The sequence below is a fragment of the Dipteris shenzhenensis genome, chromosome 19, assembly GCF_047967505.1.
Source record: "Dipteris shenzhenensis isolate YYH24624 ecotype China chromosome 19, Dip_SZ_1.0, whole genome shotgun sequence".
NCBI classification, from domain to species: Eukaryota; Viridiplantae; Streptophyta; class Polypodiopsida; order Gleicheniales; family Dipteridaceae; genus Dipteris; species Dipteris shenzhenensis.
In genome coordinates this window covers 48290300-48312310 of record NC_141614.1, presented here as the reverse complement: position 1 = coordinate 48312310, position 22011 = coordinate 48290300, and the positions used below count along the sequence as shown (strand labels likewise).

Sequence of the window (22011 nt, the reverse complement as noted above, 5' to 3'; positions counted from 1 at the left end):
TGAAAGCATTGCGCCTACTATTTGTTTGATACAAATGTGGCTTCCGCACTCGCACAAGATTGATTCCAAAATCTATCAATAAGACTGCACTAAGCGATAGTTAGTTCGAATCATGTGGCAAGACCTTCTATGACATGCTAGGCCACCTTGCCCATCGTCCCGCTATGAAGGCATGCAAGCTTGCAGATCTCCTTGACCATCTCGTGGGCAGTAGCCAGCTCATTGCTCGCCATGAGCAGATGACCATCTGTGAGCATCCAGGCAGCAGGAGGAAATGGATGTTACTCACCATGAGCAGATGAGCATCTATGGGCATCCATGCAGCAAGAGGAAACTGATGTTCTGTTCCAATCGAGAACGAACAACAATAAACAACGCCTTCAGGATGAAACCAATGAAAAGCAAATGACATGAGACTAGCGATAGCAAAAACACTTTTTTTATTAGTCACACAAAAGCATACAATCATAACCCTTGGATTACGGGGAATCCAAGGGTTCTAAGATGGACAATTGGCTCCCCAAGGATCTAGAAAACCCAAATCCTTCTATAGGTTGCCTTGCCTAAACATTTAGAAACTGAGACAATGTGGTGAGATACAATGTTAACATATATATGACATTGCATGTGCTCTACTTTGTTGAAAAATATAAATAATATTAGACAACTTACAGAATGTAAGCATTTCAAACATTGCATGTATACTGTTTTGCAATTCACCCTACAACATAGCCCATGGGCTTTCCACGCGTTTCACACTAGTATAATATAGTATAATATGATACAAGACGACGACCAGTAGACAAGATGAACTTAATTCTAAAGAAAAGCTGTCGGTTGCAAGTTCATGCAGCAGCTGCTGAAGTAGCTGTACCATAGCGATGCGCAGGCAACCTAGGAGTTGCCCAGGCAATTAGAGGCTTGGCCATGGCGACCACCAGCCCAAGCCTCTCCGACATGTCTACACTCTCCATCGCCGACCACTCGAAAGCCTGCACCAAACTCCCCAGCATCACCTCCACGTTCAAAAGCCCCAGCAGCCACCCCGGACAACTCCTCCTCCCCGACCCGAAGGGAAGGAGCTGAAAATGCTGGCCTCTAGCCTCAATATCGCTTCCCACGAATCTTTCCGGCCAGAATTCCAGTGGTTTCTCCCATGCACTTGGGTCCCTGCCTATCGCCCATAAGTTGACATAAGCAACTGTTTTGGCCGGAATATGGTACCCAGCTACTACGCACGGCCTTGTGGACTCGTGGGGCGCTGCTAAGGATGCAGGTGGGTGCAATCTCATCGTCTCTTTCACCACAGCTCGCAGGTAAGGCAGCTGGGGGAGGTCAGACTCTCGAAGGAGGCGTTCCTTTCCCACTGCACATTCTATTTCGTCTTGGAGCTTCTTCATGATTGCTGGCTTTCTCAACAGCTCTGTCAGTGCCCATTCGACCGTGACTGTCGTTGTTTCTATTCCGCCCCCGAAGACACCCTGAAGAGACACACGACTCAAAAGCACGAATTAGCGAGCATTCATCGTGACTTTCCCTAAGAAGAATACAATGGAAAGGTGGATTGGATTTTAGTACCGCCAAGACCGCCTTGATATTATCGTCAGTAATCGGCACGTTCAGCTGGCCTTGTGAAGCAGACAATAGCACGTCCAACAAGTCCTTAGGAGAATATGTGGGCTCCTTTATCATCAATCGACGGCGATCATTAATAATCTCTTGGAAGGCGGTCCGCATGCTTTCCCCCACTATCTTCATGCGTCTCACATAGCCTTGCAAATCCATCCATTGCAAGCATGGTATAAAGTCCCCAATATTGAACACACCAGCGAGAGCAAATATTTCAACCAACAGATCGGCAACGTTTGTCGAGAAAAGCTCGGAGAATTTCTTCCCCAACGCCATCCTGGAGATAATGTTATAAGCTGCAGTTGATAATCTTGAGCGTAGCGGTACTGCCGCTCCGTTGTTGCTGTCTTTCCAGATGGATTGAAGGAGACCAGAGATTTCCTCTTCTCTCACAGGCCGAAAAGCTTCGAGTCTCTTTTTACTGAAGAGATCCGTAACAAGAAGTTGGCGTATCAGGCGCCAGTAAGAGCCGTTTGGAGCAACACCAATGCTAGAACAATCGAGCATAGTGTAGATAGCCGCGGTCGTTCGCGGCCGAGACGCGAATGCGGAGTCATGCGTTTGCAGTATTTCTCGGGCCATGTCAGGTGTAGACGCAACAATGACGTGCACAGAACCCAAGCGCAGCCCAATCAAGGGACCGTGCACTTTGGAGAGTTTGTGGAGTGAGTGGTGCGAGAATTCTCGGAACAACAGGTGCAAGTGGCCAACGATGGGCAAAGACAGAGGCCCGGGGGGCAAAGGGGAAGCAGCTCTGTACGACGTCCTGAACAAGAGGAGGGACACAATGAGGCAGACGATGAAGCTGGAGTAGAAAAGCAGCAAAGAAATTGGAGTATGAGATATGGGGAAGCTCCCATTCCACATACTCATGATCATCATATTGCAGATGGAAACAAAGAAGCGACGCTGTGAATCAAATGGGCGAGGATGAGGTGAAGAATGGCTTCGAATGCAGGTGTTAGGAGGCAGACTAGAAGAGTCGTTTTCTTATACTCGTCCAGGTCCTAATCAGCTGGCTCACCGACGCTGGAAGGTGGCAAGGGCCCGTTCAGTGCTCAACATCATTAAAGTTGCAGGAAAGGCATCGATCAATTTTCCTAACTTCCATCTTTTAAAGCTGTAAGGGATCTCGCATACTGCAGAGAAGGTTAAGTCCAGTCGATCCTCACCTCTTGCAAAGAAGCACGCATGCTGCAGAAAAGGCAGCGAGGTGGCAACCAATATTAGTACGTTACATAATAGCGTAACTTAGCACGGTACGTAGAACCATTCTAGAAGCTTTCACTTGTATATCATACATTACAAAGTCCTAGAAGTAATTTCTATCACAAACATGAACGCAACATTACTGAGTGATGTGTGTGATCACGTATGTATGTAAACCTTACCATGCCCATGGGAATGCCATGGCATGCTTGCTTAATTGATAAAGAGTAACCTCACCCGTCTACAATGGGTTAGAGACCTGCTCCGCTCGCCCCCCTCTTTAGCTCTCTCAAAATTAACAAAATAGGATTTTATTCTTGAGTCTAGAGGCTAGGAGTCATATGAATAAACATGCGAGTGTGTTTCTGGTGTGATTAGTTAGTGTGATTGAAGTTAGTTACCATCTCGGTCACCATGTAAGTAGGTTGAGGGAATCAAGGAAGGTTGATGAGAAGAAGTTGCATCAGGATGCTCTATTATGAGATCACATGTGATGTCATTCCTTTGTATTCTCAAGCCTACTTAAAGGCCACCACTGTAGAATAAAGTGAGTGCTCATCTATCCATTATGATATGACTTCATCCACCTTAGGTATTTTAACGTCTCTCTCTCCACTCTCTCTCTCTCTCTCTCTCTCTCTCTCTCTCTCTCTCTCTTATATATATATACATATAATATATATATATATATATGCATACATATAGAGAGAGAGAGATTAAATTTAAATTTATTTATATTTATATTTATTAAAAAATATATAATTTATTTATATTTCTATACATTTGTATATAGTTAATATATATATTATTTTTTGCCCCTATTTCTCTCTCTCTCTCTCTCTCTCTCTCTCTCTCTCTCTTTATGTATATATATGTGTGTGTGTGTGTGCGTGTGTGTGTTTATTATATATTTATGTTTAGATTTATATTTATATTATGTATTTAACATAAATATTTATATTATATATTCTATATATATCTTTATTTATTGTTATATATTTGTGTGTGTAGGGTATTCTCTCTCTCTCTCTCTCTCTCTCTCTCTCTCTCTCTCGCTCTCTCTCCACGCAGTCTGATGCACCACGTGGCATCTCGTACACGCCTCCTTCTGCGAAGTGCAGTGTCGCCTCTGATTTGCAGTGCAGCCGCCTCTGACTCTCGCTATGTGGCACCCTGCTTCACTGGGCACTATGCAGTGCCGCCTCTTATTCGCACCATGTGGCACAACCTTCTTCTTCTCCATAACTCTGCATGCTGCCTCCATGCCTCTGCCAAGCCACATGTCACCATAGTATGCTCAGTCTTCTCATCAGTGTGCCATGTGTCACCCTCGACTATTCAAATTGTTTCCAAGACTCCACCACCTGGTGATCACGTGCGTGTCAGACACACCCGAGCCATCAGATGGCATGTCAGACGCATCTAAGCTGTCAGATTGGATCTAAATTGTCTACTACCTTGTCGTCCCGCAGTCCACCACATTGCGCCAAGGTGGGCCCCGCATACTACCCAACCGCATTCAATATGCCATGAGGCATGATGACTCTCTCTTTCTCTCTCTCTCTCTCTCTCTTTTGTTGACTACACCCCAATCTCTACCTCGTGTGTGACACCCTCGAGGCATTTACTCGTGCCACCTCATCTAGGACTGCCTCTGCCTTGCACAATCTGCCTCTGCCCATGCATTGCCATGTGGCTCTCCAGAGCTCCTCCTCTCTCCCCGTACCTCCTTCCTCTCCCTCGAACCTCCTCACCATTGAATCGTTGCCCTCACTACATCGTGCCATTGAATGATATGAGAGCCATGGCTAGATCATCACTGTCAATCTGCCCCCCTAGACTAGAGCAGCCCAATCTACCCAAGGAATTCTAATCGCGAATAGTGTGTGTACATGCAACCAATGGTTGACATGGCGATTGTGATGGCAATTTGAACGATTGCAAGTGTTGTTGAATTTTCTCATGCAATATAGAAGCTACACATGAAATGATAAATTCTCAAACTCTGTGCAACGGTGAATTAACTTCTCTTACTCGTGCAAATGATAGACAGCAAAAACACATTTATTGATCAAACTTTTGAGCCCGACTCTCCACAGTGATAATAGAACACCTATCAGCCTCACCCATACTTGGTTTATTGGCAATACAAAGCTATGAAAGGAAATCTATGAGCAACTGCAGGTGCGACTCCTATAGGCACACGGCATCGACAAAAAGAAGTTCTTTTATCACAATGATTTTATTGATGCCTCTACGATCACCACCATGAACATCAAAGATCTTGCGAACCGCCTAAAGAAAGCATGTCCCAAGTGGAAGCGTCTGGTCATCAACTCAAAGAGTCCACATCACCTGCATAACTCCACGTCATGCTCTTCTAGTAATTGGTCTAGCACCTAGCTTTGCTAATGAGCCAATAGCCAATCACCTCATTGCATGAGCCAATCAATAACCAGCATCCTCACTTCTCAAAAAGAGACTAAGCCCATGAGCATGAACACACAATAATCCAACAATCCCCCCCTCATCCGAATGGGGAAGAAACACAAAGGAATATCACGAAATCAATAGAGTCACACTATCAATCACCAACCAAGAACTTTTGAACAGACTAATATGATCTACTTACGAATTATTGATCAAACTTTTGAGCCTGACTCTCTACAGTGATAACAGAGCACCTATCAGCGTCACTTGTACTCGGTTTATAGGCAATACAAAGCTATGAAAGGAAATCTTTGAGCAGTTGCCGCTGCAACTCCTATAGGCACACGACCTCGACAAAAGAGGAAGTTATTTGATCACAATGCTTTTATTGATGCCTCTATGATCACCTCCATGCACATCAGAGATCCTACAAACCGCCTCAAGAAAGCATGTCCCAAGTAGAAGTGGCTGGTTGTCAACTCAAAGAGACCACATCACATGCATAACTCCACGTGCTCTTCTAGTAACTGGTCCACCACCTAGCTTTGCTCACAATCCAAAAGCCAATCACCTCCTTGCATGAGCCAATCAATAATGTCCAGCATCGTCAGGTCTCAAAAAGAGACTAAGCCCATCAGGATGAACACACAATAATCCAACAGATTGAAGCGAAACTTATGCGAAAATGGGCACTTGTGGCATGTTGGTCGGACATGGTCGAAATTGCGACGGCATAAATGCTTGATTTTATCAAAGTCTCCCCTCCTGTTGGCTATGACAGTTAGGAAAGGGCCTTTCCCGGTTAAGAAGCCATCGAAAAAGGCGGCTCATGGGCTACTGGTCCCTAGGCCCTTTCCCTCAAATATTAGGTCAAACTAGGTCCTCTTAAGGGTATTAATGCCTGAGATCCATTATGTTACATATCTTGTGATTTATGGAATTATATACATCCCGTTGTTGACACGTGTCAACTTGTCCCATTACACTCAAAAAATAAAAAGGTTAGGCATTGCTTGTACAATCTACACTCTCAAGAAAGATGATGAGTAAGGGGACATAAAGGATGTCTCTAATTGCATGAAAACATGCTATGGTGTATGTAAAAAGTACTCTTTTTGCATGCATGATGGAAATTACAAGATTGCATGAGGGAAATTGGCATAACTATGCATATGGAAAGAGGGCCTGCATGATGGAAAACACCCCTCTTACTTCTTTCTTTCTTCTCTTCTCTTCTCTTCTTTCTTTCTTCCCTCCTCTTCTCTACTCTTCTTATCTTCAACCCTTCTTATCTTCTCTTCTAATCAAGATTCTTCTCTTCTTATCTTCTCTTCTAACCTTCTTCTCTTCGAGATGCCTTATTAGAGCCTTATTACAAAAGTTATATAACATTTTGGGGCATCCTCCGACTCCACAAGAGTTATATACATACATGATGAACACTCAAAACACCCCTCATGATTTGAGAGTACAGACTCCAAACCACCCCATACCCACACCACTTGAGATTACTCCTGTGGAGTCGAGAGAGCCCAGCAGTCACAGCATAGCCGCCAGCCATCTCCCCGATCATCAGGATTCCCTTCTCCCTTGTGGTCTAGAGTCCCTTCTAGATCGCAGAGCCACCAGCGTACTCCCGTGCAGTCGGGAGCCCCTTCTCTAGAGGCGAGTGCCCATCGTAGTAGCTGGTCATGACATGGCTGTAAGCATAGTAGCAGGGAGAGCTCTGGCACAGGATGCATGGCACAGTGCTTTGGGGGCAACATTGCGAGCGGGGAGGATTTAGATGCAGATGTGCCAAAGGGTGATGGTACAATCTACTATGACATCACTGAGACGGGCGGCATCTTGTTGGATGCACGAGGGAAAGACATCATGGCCTTCATGCACTCTATAGTTCATAACAGCTACAGAGATTGCTTTATTCCATTCAAAGAGTAGAAAAAAAGTTTGGCTGATGATACCATCAACACTATATGCAGGAGGTATCCAAATTTAGAACGTGTTGAGTTCACTAGCAAATGGGCAAAGACAGGGATTACTATTATCCTCACCAATAAGAGGTCTTTGCTTAAGAGACAGGCACTAGCCGAGATTTCTAGGAGAGAGGGAGGTCAACCACCAAGGGGCCAGCCCCACATTGCTCATAATTGCGAGTGGAAGAAAGCGATGAAAGCAGTGAAAGTGGACCCCAGTCTGTAGCATGTGGAGGAACAACGAATCCACTTGGAGCAATATGGAAACATGCATTTTGGAGCAGGCGGTATTGCATCATGGGAGGCCCAATTTGTAAGTATCGATCTCAAATTATATTGTGTTTATGTGGTTTATTAGGAGGTTGTTCCTTTGTACTAACCCCTCTGTAAATTGTGTCATCTTGTAGCTTGATATCGTGGGCAGATACCCTACTCCAGTCGAGACAACCTACCATCATGGACATCATAGGCGACATACTTGGAGGCACTTCTATGATGAGGGGTTGATTACTAAGGCACAGTATATCCGGGCTACTGGAGCGCCCTTGTAGGTATTTAAAAGTACTTAGAAAATGTCAATATTGTAAATAAAGATTTGATTTTTCATACGTTGATACATGTTGTCCCTCATTTATAGACTCCTGGGGATATTGAGGAGCAAGAAGGCGAGGATACTGAGGAGGAAGAAGGCGATGAAAAAGGCAATGAAGATGGGAGTGAGGACGAGGATGCCTCCGATAGGTCGTAGAAGTAGTGCTAGAATTAGTGCTAGCTATTCTTTTTTGTACTTGAAGCCACAAATGGCTTGGCTTCGTGCTATATGTATATACACTCCTCTTATTTTTTGTACTTGAAGCCACAGGTGGCTTGGCTTCATGCTCTATGTATATACAAGCACTTTTTGGGCTATGAAAGAATATACACTCCTCTTATTTTTTTGGCATTCAATTTCCTTGTGCAATGTTTTATCAATGAATTTTTTATAATGTAAACGTTTTGGAGTTGTAATGTTTTATTCGAATTTGTAATCATTGGTGGCTATAGACGTGCATGGAATCATGCAAATTAAAATGTGATTGGCTGTAAGAATTGCATTACACACTGTAGAAATGGGATTCCTGCAACCACACAGCATACACAACATTCTGTTCAACCACACAACAATCTGTATTTTTTTAAAAATTCTGCAGCATCTATAAGCGCGTCTTTCTATTTTTTATAAAAATTTTACAGAGCATCTAATAGCATGTCTCTCTATTATATAGATGCACCTATATATGTGGGTCTGTAGATGCACTAATAGACACGCCCGTCACTTTTTTTTAATTCAGTAAACATGTTTGTAAATGCATCTATGGATGTATTGTGTTGTTGTGCATGTTCGAGCCGCGCCGTCACAATTTTCACCATGCCCAACCAACATGTCACAAGTGACCATTTCTGCGTGAGTTTCGCTTCAATCCCCATGTCAACCATTGGTTGCATCTACACATACTATTCACAGGGCAGACTGTTGAGGTGCGAGCAGAGTTCCTTGGGCAGATTGGGTTGCTCTAGTCTAGGGAGGCAGATTGACACTGATGATCTGGTCATGGCTCTGGCGTCATTCAATGGCGCCATGTGGTGAGGGTAGTGATTTGATGGCCTAATGTTGGACACATGGGGACACATTGGGTGATGCGCAGGGCAAACTCAGACAGCCCTGTGTGGGCGGGCTGTTCTATGCAGTGAGATTATTATGCCCGAGCAGAGTCTCTAGTGATGACTAGTCCAACAAGGGGTTGATATGGCACTACAACTATTGATAGTGCAGACAACATGGCGACGAGTCAAACGTGTATGATTTGTCTATGGGTAATTTCATTCATTGTCTTTTTCAAGATCTAACATTTGCCATTTGTCCTGTGGCAATCTCATCGTGTGTTGGTTTCGAGATCATCTTGTGAGACTTGTGAGGGACTTCTTTCACGGTTTTACTTTTCTGATGAGCTTTTACCTCGTGTTTCAATCTAGAGATCGAATTTCCATCGATCGAGGACCTTGACGGGACCAAAAAAGTCTAAGGCCATTGAGCTCTCTCAATTTAGCAAACATGTCATGGCATTCCCATGGGCATGGTGAGGCACCTTCACTTTACATACATACGTGATCAGAGACATCACTCAGTTGCGTTCATGTTTGTGATAGGAATTTATTATTTGGAAAGCTGAAAGTACGTCTAGGACTTTGTAATGTAAGGTATAGAACTGAAAGCTTCTAGAATGATACTACGTACCATGCTAAGTTAAGCTATTATGTCCTTTTCTGCAGCATGCGTGCTTCTTTCAAGTCCTTTGCAAGAGATGAGGATCGACTGGTTGGACGGACCTAGCCTAAGGAAATTATTTTTCATGTCGCAACCTTTTCTGCAGCATGCGAGATCCTTTACAAGTTTAAGAGATGGGACTTACGAAAATTGATAGCCACATCGCTGCCTTTCCCGCAACTTTGATGTTGACACTGCACTCCCTTGCCACCTTCCAACGACGGTGAGCTACCTAATCAAGGCCTGGTCGAGTATAAGAAGACGACTCTTCTAGTCTGCTTCCTAACAGCTGCATTCGAAACCGTCCTTCACCTCATCCTCGCTTATTTCATTCACAGCGTCGCTTCTTTGTTTCCATCTGCAATATGATGATCATGATTTATATGTGGAATGGGAGCTTCCCCTTCTCTCATACCCCAATTTCTTTGCTGCTTTTCTACTCCAGCTTCATCGTCTGCCTCAGTGTGTCCCTCCTCTTGTTCAGGACATCATACAGAGCTGCTTCCCCTTTGCCCCCCGGGCCTCTATCCTTGCCCATCGTTGGCCACTTGCACCTGTTGTTCCGATAATTCTCGCACCACTCACTCCATAGACTCTCCAAAGTGCACGGTCCCTTGATGGGGCTCCGCTTGGGTTCCATGCACGTCATTGTCGCATCTACACCTGACAACAACCAAGCAAACTTACAACAACCAAGCAACAACCAAGCAAACTTACAAGAATAGCAACGCCCAAGAGACTCAAAACCAGACACAACTAGCATTGTTGGGTGCAAGAAGTATACAACTATTAGACGCTGCAACTTGGAGATAGTGCTGACACATAAGTAAGAAAAGAAGCAAATAAAAGGCAACACTCAAACAAAAAGGCAACAAGCACACAAGCGGGAACTTGACTGCAACTTCAAACAATAGGAAGAAGCATGATACCCCATACTAGCAACCTAGGTAGCATGAACGACAAGCTGGCCTAGTAGACAATAGAGGCACAATCGGAGAAGACATCGAGTCAAAGAAAACAACATAATCTGCATCTTCTCTCCACCAGGCTTGGTCATCCTCACAACACATGGCAAATAGGCTAGGTTAACAAGTTGACATATGGCACCTTATCTATTAGCTCATTAAATTTTTGGGCCATCATCCTTATTTTCCACCTGCATACCACATCATACAATCCACGTCAGTAGTGTCACATTAGCAGACATATATCACTTGCCAACTTAGCAGCAATACCCTTGCAATACCTCACAGTTAGCAAACATATATCACTTTCCAAGTCAGCAGCAGTACCCTTGCAATACCTCACATGCATAGTTAGCACATAGCAAATCTCACTAAGCACAATTGTAAAAAAGTATGTGAACTCATATTGCAACATCACCCACAATGCCACCTCATCATCCTGAGACAATATCTTACTCAAAATTCAAATGAGCATAACTTTTAAGACAAAAGAATATTATAGCAATGTAAAAAGGAAAATTGATCACCAAATCAAGCTCTATGATTTGACCACATCATAAATTTAGTATTCTAGACTTTCTAAAGGCTAGAAAATGTCTAAGCGACAAGAAACACATAAGAAAATAAGAAAGACACTATTATGGTTCATCCTTTTTCTCTACAAAAAGTGTTGTAATCGGGAAGTAGCAAGCTAAGGGTGTCCACTTTTTGTTCACTTCCCAATCCTTAGGAGGTGGAAAAACAAGCTTTTTAGCACACAAAAATGCAAATCTCACCTACTTCCCTATGGATCTAGTCTTTGAAGTCTTCAGACACAACATCACACATGCTATTGTGCACAAAATGGTATAGTTTGATCGAAAATTCAATTTCGATGCACACACAAAAAATTTCTTTGTGTCACACGGCATGGTTCCAGGGCGGTCACACCTTTGTCACGAACAGAGAGTGTTATATTAAATTCTAAATTTCTCACTCATTTTAGATTAAATGTTATTGAAACTTTGTAGGTGGTCTCTTTACATTATGTAAAGCTTAACTTGATTTATTGGTAATTATTTGAATGATTTATCTAATTATAAATAATTATTTATAATAAATAAAGTCATAAAATACATGCATTTTAGTAGCACACCACATTTTTTTAGTATTTTGAATAATTAAGCAAATTCAATTCGGTGGAAGGTTAGTAGGCACATAAGGGTATGTGGTTCAATCATCAAATCCCAAATCCAACGGTTAGATTTAGGAAGATTGAAGTTTAATTTTTACTTTTACTCCTCAGAGGATCAACAAAGAATATTAAAAATAAATCTAGTGATTCTCAAACATGACCAAACATTTCAAAAATGTCAATATTTTTAGTCCACATGATGAATAAGAGGAAAAAATTTTGGTTAAATTTGAGTAAGGGAAACGTACAATATGGCCTCCAAGAGTGAAATCTCCCTTTTGTGGGGGAAAAAGGGCCACACAAGCCTAATACCAAGACAAGGTAGGCTTGGTATTAGGCTTGGTGAGGTAGGCTAGGAGCATCACCGACCCTAGTGGCAAGCCTTTGGAGTGTGCATGCTGCCCATGTGGAAGGCTGAGTCATCTATTTTTGCCTTGCAACGATGCCACGTTGTTAAACCGCATGGTGCCATGTCATCAAGGAGATGTGACATCACTCCTTGCCATGTCACCTTAGATTACCACACGTGTTGCCACATCAGCCACATGTGCCACCTCATCATTCCACATCATAGGAACTCTTGGAGCCATGTCATCACACCTTGCCACCTTGGCATACCTCGTCAATATTGCCACATCACCAATCCCTCCACCTCTATTTGCCATGTCAATCTACCACCTCATGAATGCCAACTCATCATGCCACATCACATTTCCATGTCATGGAAGAGACTCATATATTCCACACCATATTGCCACAACATCACCATGCATGGTGCCACATGTATACACATCATGATGATGGCGAGCCACATCATCAACATGCATGGTAAGTTATACATGCATGTGATTTGAGTGCGTGAGGCATAGAATACCACGATCGACGTTTATGACCATGATGCACATGAGGCATAGAATACCACGATCGAGGTTTATGACCACGATGTGCGTGAGACATAGAATACCTCGATTGAGGTTTATGACCAAGATGTGTGTGAGGCATAGAATACCTCGATCGAGGTTTATGACCACGATTGAGGTATTTGGAGATATTTGGAAATGGCAAAATAATCAAATGACAAATCAAATTGTCATGGTTTATGACCATGATCGAGGTATTTGGAGGTATCCAAAGGTGGCAAAATAATCAAATTGTCATGGTGTATGTCCAGGATCGAGGTATTTGGAGATATTTGGAAGTGGCAAAATAATTAAATTATCATGGTTTATCACATAGGTTATTCTCAAATTGCATTAACGAAAATATTAATCAAGATAGGCACATATGTTATGTGAATATTAAACTGAAATAAAATCAAACGATGTAAATATTCAAAATTAACATTAGATTCCATGTATATATAATATGATTAAAATCAACTTATTTGAGTAGACCACAAAAATTAGTTTCAAAACAAAATCCAATGTAATTTTAGTAGCCAATTATTTTCAATCTTAGCACCTTCTCCACCAATAATAATCAAGAGCAATCTAGTGGATGAGTAAGAGCAATCTAGTGGATGAGTTGAGGCTCTCTATAAGACACCACGTTTTGGTTCATTTCACCCATTCTTAGCCATTATTGCCTCCCCATCACTTTGTCACACCTTCCATCCTATTTTCATTGAGAATGGGTTCTCAAAGCCATAGAGCTAGTAGACGTGAAAGATGTAGGAACCCCCCCCCCCAAATCTCATTGACGAGGAGTGCAAGCGGAAGGCTCATGAGCGCAAGAGAGCCTCTAGAGCTAGAGCTCGCGCTGCCACCACCGATCCACCTCTACCTCTACATCCCACCTCCACCTCCACCTCCACCTCCACCTCCACCCCCACCCCCACCCCTACCCCCACCTCCATTGTCCCCCCCTCCACATCCTCATCCGCTCCCCTGCCTCCAGCCTCCGCCCTTCCCCTAGCCACCTACATTTTGCCCTCCACCTCTACCTCTTTCCCCTCCACCCTCCCCCCTCCCCCTCGCCCCCTTCCCCTTGGTGCCTCCCTTCCCCCCTCCACCCTACCATCTCCCATTGATCCCCTTGCCCCACCTTGCAGTAGCAGTGTTGCTTCACGACGTGACTTGCCGAAGTCCACTATCCGTCGTCGTACTAGCAAGATTGTGCAGTCTTTTTTTAGTGACCTCACGCCAGCTTCGCACTCTGCTCTTCTCACGTCCCTGATTGATCACCCTGACTTGGTAGAGTGTAGGAGGCTTGCTGGTCTTGATGCACATAGAGATAGGGTTGTATGTAGCGAGGTCCTTAGCAGTGTTTGACGTTCCTATGCTTCTATTAAGCATAGGAACTCCAGTGATGCCTTGGCAGCACGTCGTGCTATTGTGGCTGCCATTAGTAGACCTCATATGATAGGCCATGTGCGTACCGCTTCACGTCTTCTTCAGATTGCACTGCGCACATTGCGAGCAGGCATGATTAGGAGGCAGATTCTAGAGGATAGTGAGATTGATGCTCTTTGGGCTTCGAGTGGTCGTGCACCTCGTAGCGATCGATTGTTGGATGATTCCACTAGGTCCTTCATACAACAGTTTTGGGAGGAGCATTGCAGAGCATCCCCGGTGTTCAAGAAGGCATTGTAGAAGAGGGTGTCACGCGGTGTGTACATTGAGCATGGTGCATGTTTTTTGGAGTATACCCAGAACTTTGCTAGAGTGCCACGAGTTGCACTAGATACTTGTGACGTGCAGATGGTTCGTTGGCAGTAGTATGAGTATAGTACCTTGACATTAGATGGTGGTGCACAGTCGAGGAGGTTGCAGCTTGTGGGGAAGGAGACACCATGTGTTGTATTCATTGAAAGTTTTTGAGGGAAGCTGTACCGCTACATACGCCACTTGCACACTGCGAAGTGGGAGGATCGTTAGTTCCATGCACGTTTGAGGACATTTCCTATAGGGCCGGTGGTTGTCTCAGTGGTGGACTTTGCAGAGAATTATACCTTTGCACCACAACATGAGATCCAATCGGAGTATTATTTCTCCGAACAGGTGATGTGTGATTGAGTTATTGGTTTTTTAATGGCCTCATTATATTGAATTATTTCAATAGTCATATTTTTTTTCAATGCCATATTGCAAGTTGCTATATTTGTGCACATTAGCTATCGTCATGCACAGACTCATGTGGATGGCATTGATAGCGCCATGGACTCACGCGTCATTGTGCGAGAGTATCACTTCTACATTAGTGATGATCGATCGCATGATGCCCATTTTGTGCAGCATTGCTTCACTTTGCATGATAGTTTCTTGAGGGATCATGGTGTCCCATGGCAGCGTGCTGGATCTAGTCAAACGACTGTGGTGGTCAGTTCAAATCTACTAGACAGTTTTATTGGTTTTGCAGATGGCACTGTGAGACAGGCATTCCGATCACATGGAGCTACTTCGAGACAGGGCGTGGTAAGGTAGAGCACGATGGTGTAGGTGCTTGCGTGAAGCGTGCTTTGCGTCGAGACTAGTTGCGTTATAGTGCCGATCGCTTCAAGGATGCACATGATGTGGTGCGGTGGTGCAGCCAACACTTATCCACTAGTGCTATCTCCTCATTTCAGTCGCGTGATGATAGGGTGGTGAGCCAGTATTTTTGGCACATGGACATTGGGAGTCTTGATCGGTCTAGGCCTTTTGATTGTCATTCAGTGTCTAGCACTCTTGATTTCCATTCCATCAAGAGCATAGGTGAGTCTCACCCCGCGATCTTTTCTCGACGGTTTGCATGTTTTTGCTCCGCATGCATTGATGATGATTGGGGAGGGTGCTCCTTGATACCATGGGCCGATCCATGGGCACGGCGAGGGCTTTCTCCCTTCCAACCTTGGGAGGAGGTACATGATGATTAGGATGCAGGATTCAGTTCCTCTAGAGATTATGGCAGCTTACAGATATGTTGTGTATTGGTGATATCTTCGCGGTCATTGCTTCGGAGGGCAATGAGGAGGGTGTGGATTATTACTTGTTGTGATGCTCTATGGTGAAGAGTATGCTGAATGAGGATACAGTGGATGGGCATGGGATGCACTCCAATGTTCATAGCATGATTGTAGGTGGCCACTATTTTCAGCAGATACAAAGGCAGGTCACTATATTGAGTTCCAGGAGTACATGGCGGATCAGGAGGCATACATGTATTCTCATCTTGTTGTTGCGATCAAGATTACTTTGAGTCGTGTTCGCACTCGCAAGGCGACGTCCACTCCACGATGGCGCCTTGCAGTGGAGGATCACGAGAGCATACTTGCAACAATTGGCATGAGAGCCGATCCTGAGGAGTAGCACATTACATATCATAGTTTTGGGATCATCAGTTGATCAGATAGATTTTTATTGGGTTTCACTAGTTGATTACATATTTTTGTATTCGATATGTATAGGCTCACTTTGTGACCGTACCATTGTAATTTTCATGGACTCATATTTTGTATTTCACTATGATGGTTTTATACACGTTCACACACATCATTGTATTAGATTCTATTTTATACGTACTAACCAAATACACATGTGGACTTATTTGTTGGGGATGAAACTTTGCATAGCTCTTAGGCTACCCTAGACCTACATCCATGCAAGATTTGGTCTCCAAATGATTTGGTAGGTGCTACATGGAAGGTATAATGCATACATTTTTGCATGCACACACTACTAGTGACTACGCATGAAAAATGGTGCATGTACTAACCAAATATGGATGTGGACTTATCTGTTGGGGATGAAACTTTGCGCGGCTCTTAGGCTACCCTAGACCTACATCCATGCAAGATTTGGTCTCTAACTAATTTGGTATGTGCCACGTGGAAGGTATAATGCATACATTTTTACAATCCCTACTAGTGACTACGCATGAAAAATGGCACACGTACTAACCAAATATGCATGTGGACTTGCCACGGTACCTCGATCGAGGTATGTCATTGGTCCAACATACCACAATCGAGATATGTGGACTTGCCATGGTACCTCGATCGAGGTATGTCATCTGCCATGTCAGATGCCAGATACCTCGATCGTGGTATTTGACACGACCGATGTCATCCACGATACCTTGATCGAGGTATGTGGACTTGCCACGATACCTCGATTGAGGTATAGGTGGCTTGCCACAATACCTCGATCGAGGTATAGGCTCGGTTCGGTGAAAGAAAGTCTAGGACCTCGATCGAGGTATTGGCTTGGCTCGGTTGTCCTTGTGTGCGAATTTCATTGGAGATGATACCTCGATCGAGGTATTTCACACCGAAGCAAAACCTTTGTATTTTCACTGGAGGGGGTGTCGCACTCACCCGCAAGTGGTCCAGAAGTGGACACCCTTAGCTTTCTACCTCTCAATCCATCCTCTAAGGCCATTGAGAGATCTCAACAATGGAAGCGGAATGGAAGAGGGTGAGAGGAAGGGAGAGCCAGAAGAGAGAGCCACACAAGTTTTGGTGGGTGCAGAACACCCTAATCTTCTATGTCATCCATATATATATGTATTTGAGTATTATACATAATCAAGGTTAAGATACAGTGGCCTTTAACTCCCACAACCTCCCAATTAAAGGCCAATGTGCCTTTAAGGGAGAACAACCAATGAGCATACTATCCAATGCCCATCAAAACACGACAATACTCAAACCGCTAACTAGGTATACTCTTTGTCAGCATATCTGCAGGGCTATCATCTGTATGAACCTTGACAAGCTCTATGCGCTTGTATTCAAGTACCTCCCTGATTAGATGGTACCTGATCTCAATGTGTTTGGTCTTTGCATGAAAGACCGGATTCCGTGCTAGTTGAATAGCACTCATGGAATCACTATGCAATGTCGGTACACCTGTATGAATCCCCAAATCTCTTACTAGCCGATCAAGCCATATAGCCTCCTTGCAACCCTCTGTGGCTGCAACATACTCGACCTTTGTGGTAGACAAAGCAACGCACTTCTGTGTGCGAGATATCCATGACACTGCACCACCTACAAAGGTGAACACATAACCAAAAGTGGATCTCCTGCTATCCACATGCCTTGCATAGTCTGAATCTATGTAACCAAATACATGCATCTCTCCTCTGCCAAGGTAGATACACACCTCCTTGGTACCCTTCATGTACCCCATGATGCATTTAATTGCCTCCCAATGCCTCTTTCCTGGATTAGCCATATACCGGCTAACTACTCCCACTGCAAATGCAATGTCCAGTCTAGTAGCTATCATAGCATACATAAGACTCCCAACCACTGATGCATAAGGAACCTTGGCCATCATGGCCCTCTCCTCATCTGATTTGGGACTATCTGCCTGACTCAGTTCCACATATGGAGGCAATGGAGTATTTACTGCCTTCTCCCCCTCCATATTGAAATGCTGCAACACTTTTGTAACATACTCCTTTTGTGAAAGCCAAAGGAGTTTCCTACTCCGGTCATGCATGATGCGCATACCAAGAATATGACTTGCAGGTCCCAAATCCTTCATGTCAAAGGCCTCATGCAACTTGGCCTTCAATGCATCAAGCTCATAAGTGTTCTTGCTAGCCAATAACATATCATCCACATAAAGTGCCAAGAGTATTTGCATCAATCTTCTCGATCCTTTTTTTTTTTTGGTTCTCCCTTGTGGACTCTCTTCCTTCTTATTTGCACCCCAATTTGAATTCTTTTTCTTATCCTTTTGCTTTCTTTTCAACTTGTAGCAATCCTTTTTCATGTGGCCCTTCTTGCCATAGTGGTAACACTCAATGTTCCATGCCCTAGACTTGCTACGAGACTTGCCTTTTTCTTGGGACTTCCCCCTAAACTGTGATCTGCCCCTTTGCACATTTAAGGCTGCATCCTGCTTGTTGCCATCCATAGACTTCCGTCTAATCTCCTCGGCCAACAAGCTACCCACAACATCATCAAACTTCAGTACTCCACTAGGTGCAGAGTTACTAACAGTTGTACGGAAGGTATCCCATGAGGATGGCAATGAACATAAGAGAAATATTGCCTTAGTCTCCGCATCAAAATTCATCTTCTAAGCTTGAAGCTGGCTGAAAATAATATTGAATTCATTCAAGTGAGAAGCAGTGGAGACCCCTTCCTTCATCTGTAGCTCAAACAACCTCTTCATTAGGTAAACTTTATTAGAGGCAGTTTCCTTCTCATAAGTGGCACATAATTTCTTCCACAAATCTTCCATAGTCTGCTCATTTACTACTGTGAAATAAACCTAGTTTGCAAGATGAAGTCTAATAGTAGACTTTGAGAATGCATCCAACTCATTCCAATCATCTTCAGACATATCTGCAGGCTTAGCTTCAATCCCTCCCAATGGGTGGTCCCTAGTGTAAGGGGAACAACAATAGGGGCTCTCTGCAGGCCTAACCCACCCTCCACCTCAACATACCATTGCCCCACACCTTCTAGCACTCTCATTGGTACACCTCAAATCACTCTCTAATCCCTTGAAATTAGGAAACACTAATTGGAGGCCCTTTTGAGACCCCAATTCTCCCCTAATGGTTATAACTTGATTGCTATCATGTGGATGCAAGTAATCAATCCATATATGCACAAAAAACTTAAATCCATGTACTAGCACTCCACATAAATGTGTCTTTAAAAAGTGTTTTCCTTGTAGCTTAGGTGGAGTGGACAAAAACCTAGTCCATGTAGTTGTATTTTGATCCATGCCATCTAGAATAAGGCAATGTACCTGTTTGGCTCTAAAATAGCTTGTTCCTTCCAAAATGCATATTTTATTCTTGAATGCCTAACAAGTTGTGGACTAATGGCCAACTTCATACAAGATAGACGACCAAGTGCTACTAGTACCAATTTTCTCTCCTCACAATTAGATTATTGTGGGAACATACACAAAATCTATGAAGTTGAATTTAGACAATTTAGTATTTTTATTCTTGATGTAAAATGGTTTAGAACTATTTACAACGGTCCCAATGCTACAGTCAAAAAGGCACTAGTGGTTTTTTTGCCATAGACTACACTAAACTATGGACTAATGAAAGTGATGCTTTTGTTATTCCTGAGCATTGTGAGTAGGTACATACTAATGAATTAATTATGCTAATGCCTTTGTTCTTAAAGAATTATTACATGTTTAGATTTGATCAAGCATAAATTAATACAATTGATAGCATTTAATTTGCATCTTGAACATAGGTGGTCTTCTATCTAGATCATGCTGATCCAAGATGGTGGTATGTGGTCCAAGCTCGTCCTCAAAGTAAACTTACTTTTGAAGATATAAGGGGTGTGGATATGAAGATGCTGCCAATAAATCTAGTTGATCCTTATGGATCTCGAGAAGAAAATGAAGATCACAATATGGGCCAAGAAGAAAATGCATATAATGACATCATAATAGAGGAAGGTGGAGATCACGACATTGGGATAAAAGATGGGGATCATGTATCACTCAATATTATTGAAGAATATCAATTAGAGGTAAAGTCTTAAGTAGACGTATAATAGACAATGATGATATAGGGGAACAATTGGCTATAAACTTTTTATTTTTTTGGGCAAAGAGATAGACTTATTCGGCATGCAGTGGGACAAATGTAAATCCTAATGATTGATTCTTTTGCCATCGACAAGGCTTTTTATATTTTCCCCTTTCACTTTTATTGTGGCATTATGTACATTTATATATTATATTCACTATGAATACATGAGTATTTTGATTTCAAACTTGGTGGGACATACTCTTATATTTTTTATCTTTCAAATGACAAAACTTGTAGAAAAAAATATTTTGGGTCTTATTGCAAACCACTTTCTGTAATTCCATTGGTATGGAAATTTTTTACCAATGTCAGTATGTACCAATGGCATATACCAACTTCTACTACTATCAGTATATACCGATATTAAGGTAACATTTATATATACCAACGTTAATTAGCTTCAATATATACCAGCACTAATACTGACAAAAAACCCGCCTGCATGCCATACCGATAGTTTTTGCATGATCAGCATGTGCTAAACATCAGTAGAAAAACATGGAAAAAGAATGAAGGTACATTAGTGATGCTCATTGGATGCTATCATGCATGAGGATAAGAAGATAAGGATGAAAAATGGACATAAGTAAGACCAACTAATGATGGTCATAGTGTGTAGGACGAGATGATATTCTTCAACTAGAAATAACCATAAGGATTGAAGTACTTATTTAATGCTATGAGGAGAGTGATTGAATGGTATCATATTTGTAGAGTATAAGTTTTGAATGAAAAGTTATAACTACATTAACAGTAGTAAGCCTTGATAAGACAAATGAAATGTTAGATATCAATGCTCCACTCTCATGTAACTACGCGGGAACCAGCTAACTCTACTTGTAAGCCCCCCATATGAGGAGAAGGCATTTGAGTAGCTCAGTTATCCGGTAGGTCCTGGTTTGGACACCAAATGGGGGCCATGTGTGGCCTGATGGCTGGACGGAGTTGGCACACTGCCAACTAGGCTACATGCAAATGCGGGAAGGCATCCCATGACTGACCGCATTGAGGGTAGATAGAGCATTTCCTGGGGCAGTCCTCTCGGGTTGTGGGGCCCTGCTGTTTGGAGTCCCAGATGATCCTGGATGGCTGTGGGCCGAACGGACACCGTAGGTTAATTACTCTATTTTACGCCACGGTTCTATCATGTGGTCAGTGGCCTATTTCGGGACCGACCCCCAGTCGACCGTTTTGGTCGGTGGCCTATTTCGGCCGACCCCCAGTCGACCGTTTTGGGCGGACTGGGTTGGTCACCCAATTGGGTCCAACCGACTATGACTAGTGGCTATATAAGAGCGAGCCCGTGAAGCCCATTTCATCACTAGCTACAGCAACCCTGATTCCTTAGCATCCAGCCTCCGTCTTCTATTGTTTCCAGCTTGCCATCAAAGCTTCTTTCATAGGAGCGCACGGTTGGGAGACAGCGCCATCTATTGTATCAGTTCTATAGTAATCAAATTTTTGATTCTCCATACTATATGGTTTTCTCTCTTGCATATGAGATCCTGTTATCTGTTGAGCGCAGACGTTGTATTATTTTCTTACATGAAATTGTGTGTTTTGCAAGTATGTTAATTGGGGGAAACATGTTCCACCAAATAATAATAGACCAGAGCTCAAATGATGCAAAAGGTGGCACTTGATTGAAATCTTTCAAATTCACAAATGCTACCTTAAAACTATGAAAAGAGAGGCCATGTACTAGGTTTTAGCTTTTATAATATTCCTATTACCATTTTTTTTTAACTTTAGGTTTTCATCATGTTGAACAAAGTGCATAAATCATGACTTGAGGGCAAGATGACACCACTATGTTAA

General features: G+C 43.1%; 1 protein-coding gene across 1 annotated transcript; it reads right to left on the bottom strand.

Annotated features, from left to right (window-relative positions):
• Positions 1 to 636: 636 nt before the first annotated feature.
• On the bottom strand, positions 637 to 2572 carry LOC147890566 (cytochrome P450 71A1-like). The gene is made up of 2 exons (XM_087390804.1): positions 1579 to 2572; positions 637 to 1481 (listed from the first exon to the last, which is right to left on the bottom strand). The coding sequence occupies exons 1-2, from the start codon at positions 2509 to 2511 to the stop codon at positions 846 to 848; spliced, it is 1569 nt and encodes a 522-aa protein (XP_087246930.1). The 5' UTR covers positions 2512 to 2572; the 3' UTR covers positions 637 to 845.
• Between the last annotated feature and the right edge of the window lie 19439 nt (positions 2573 to 22011).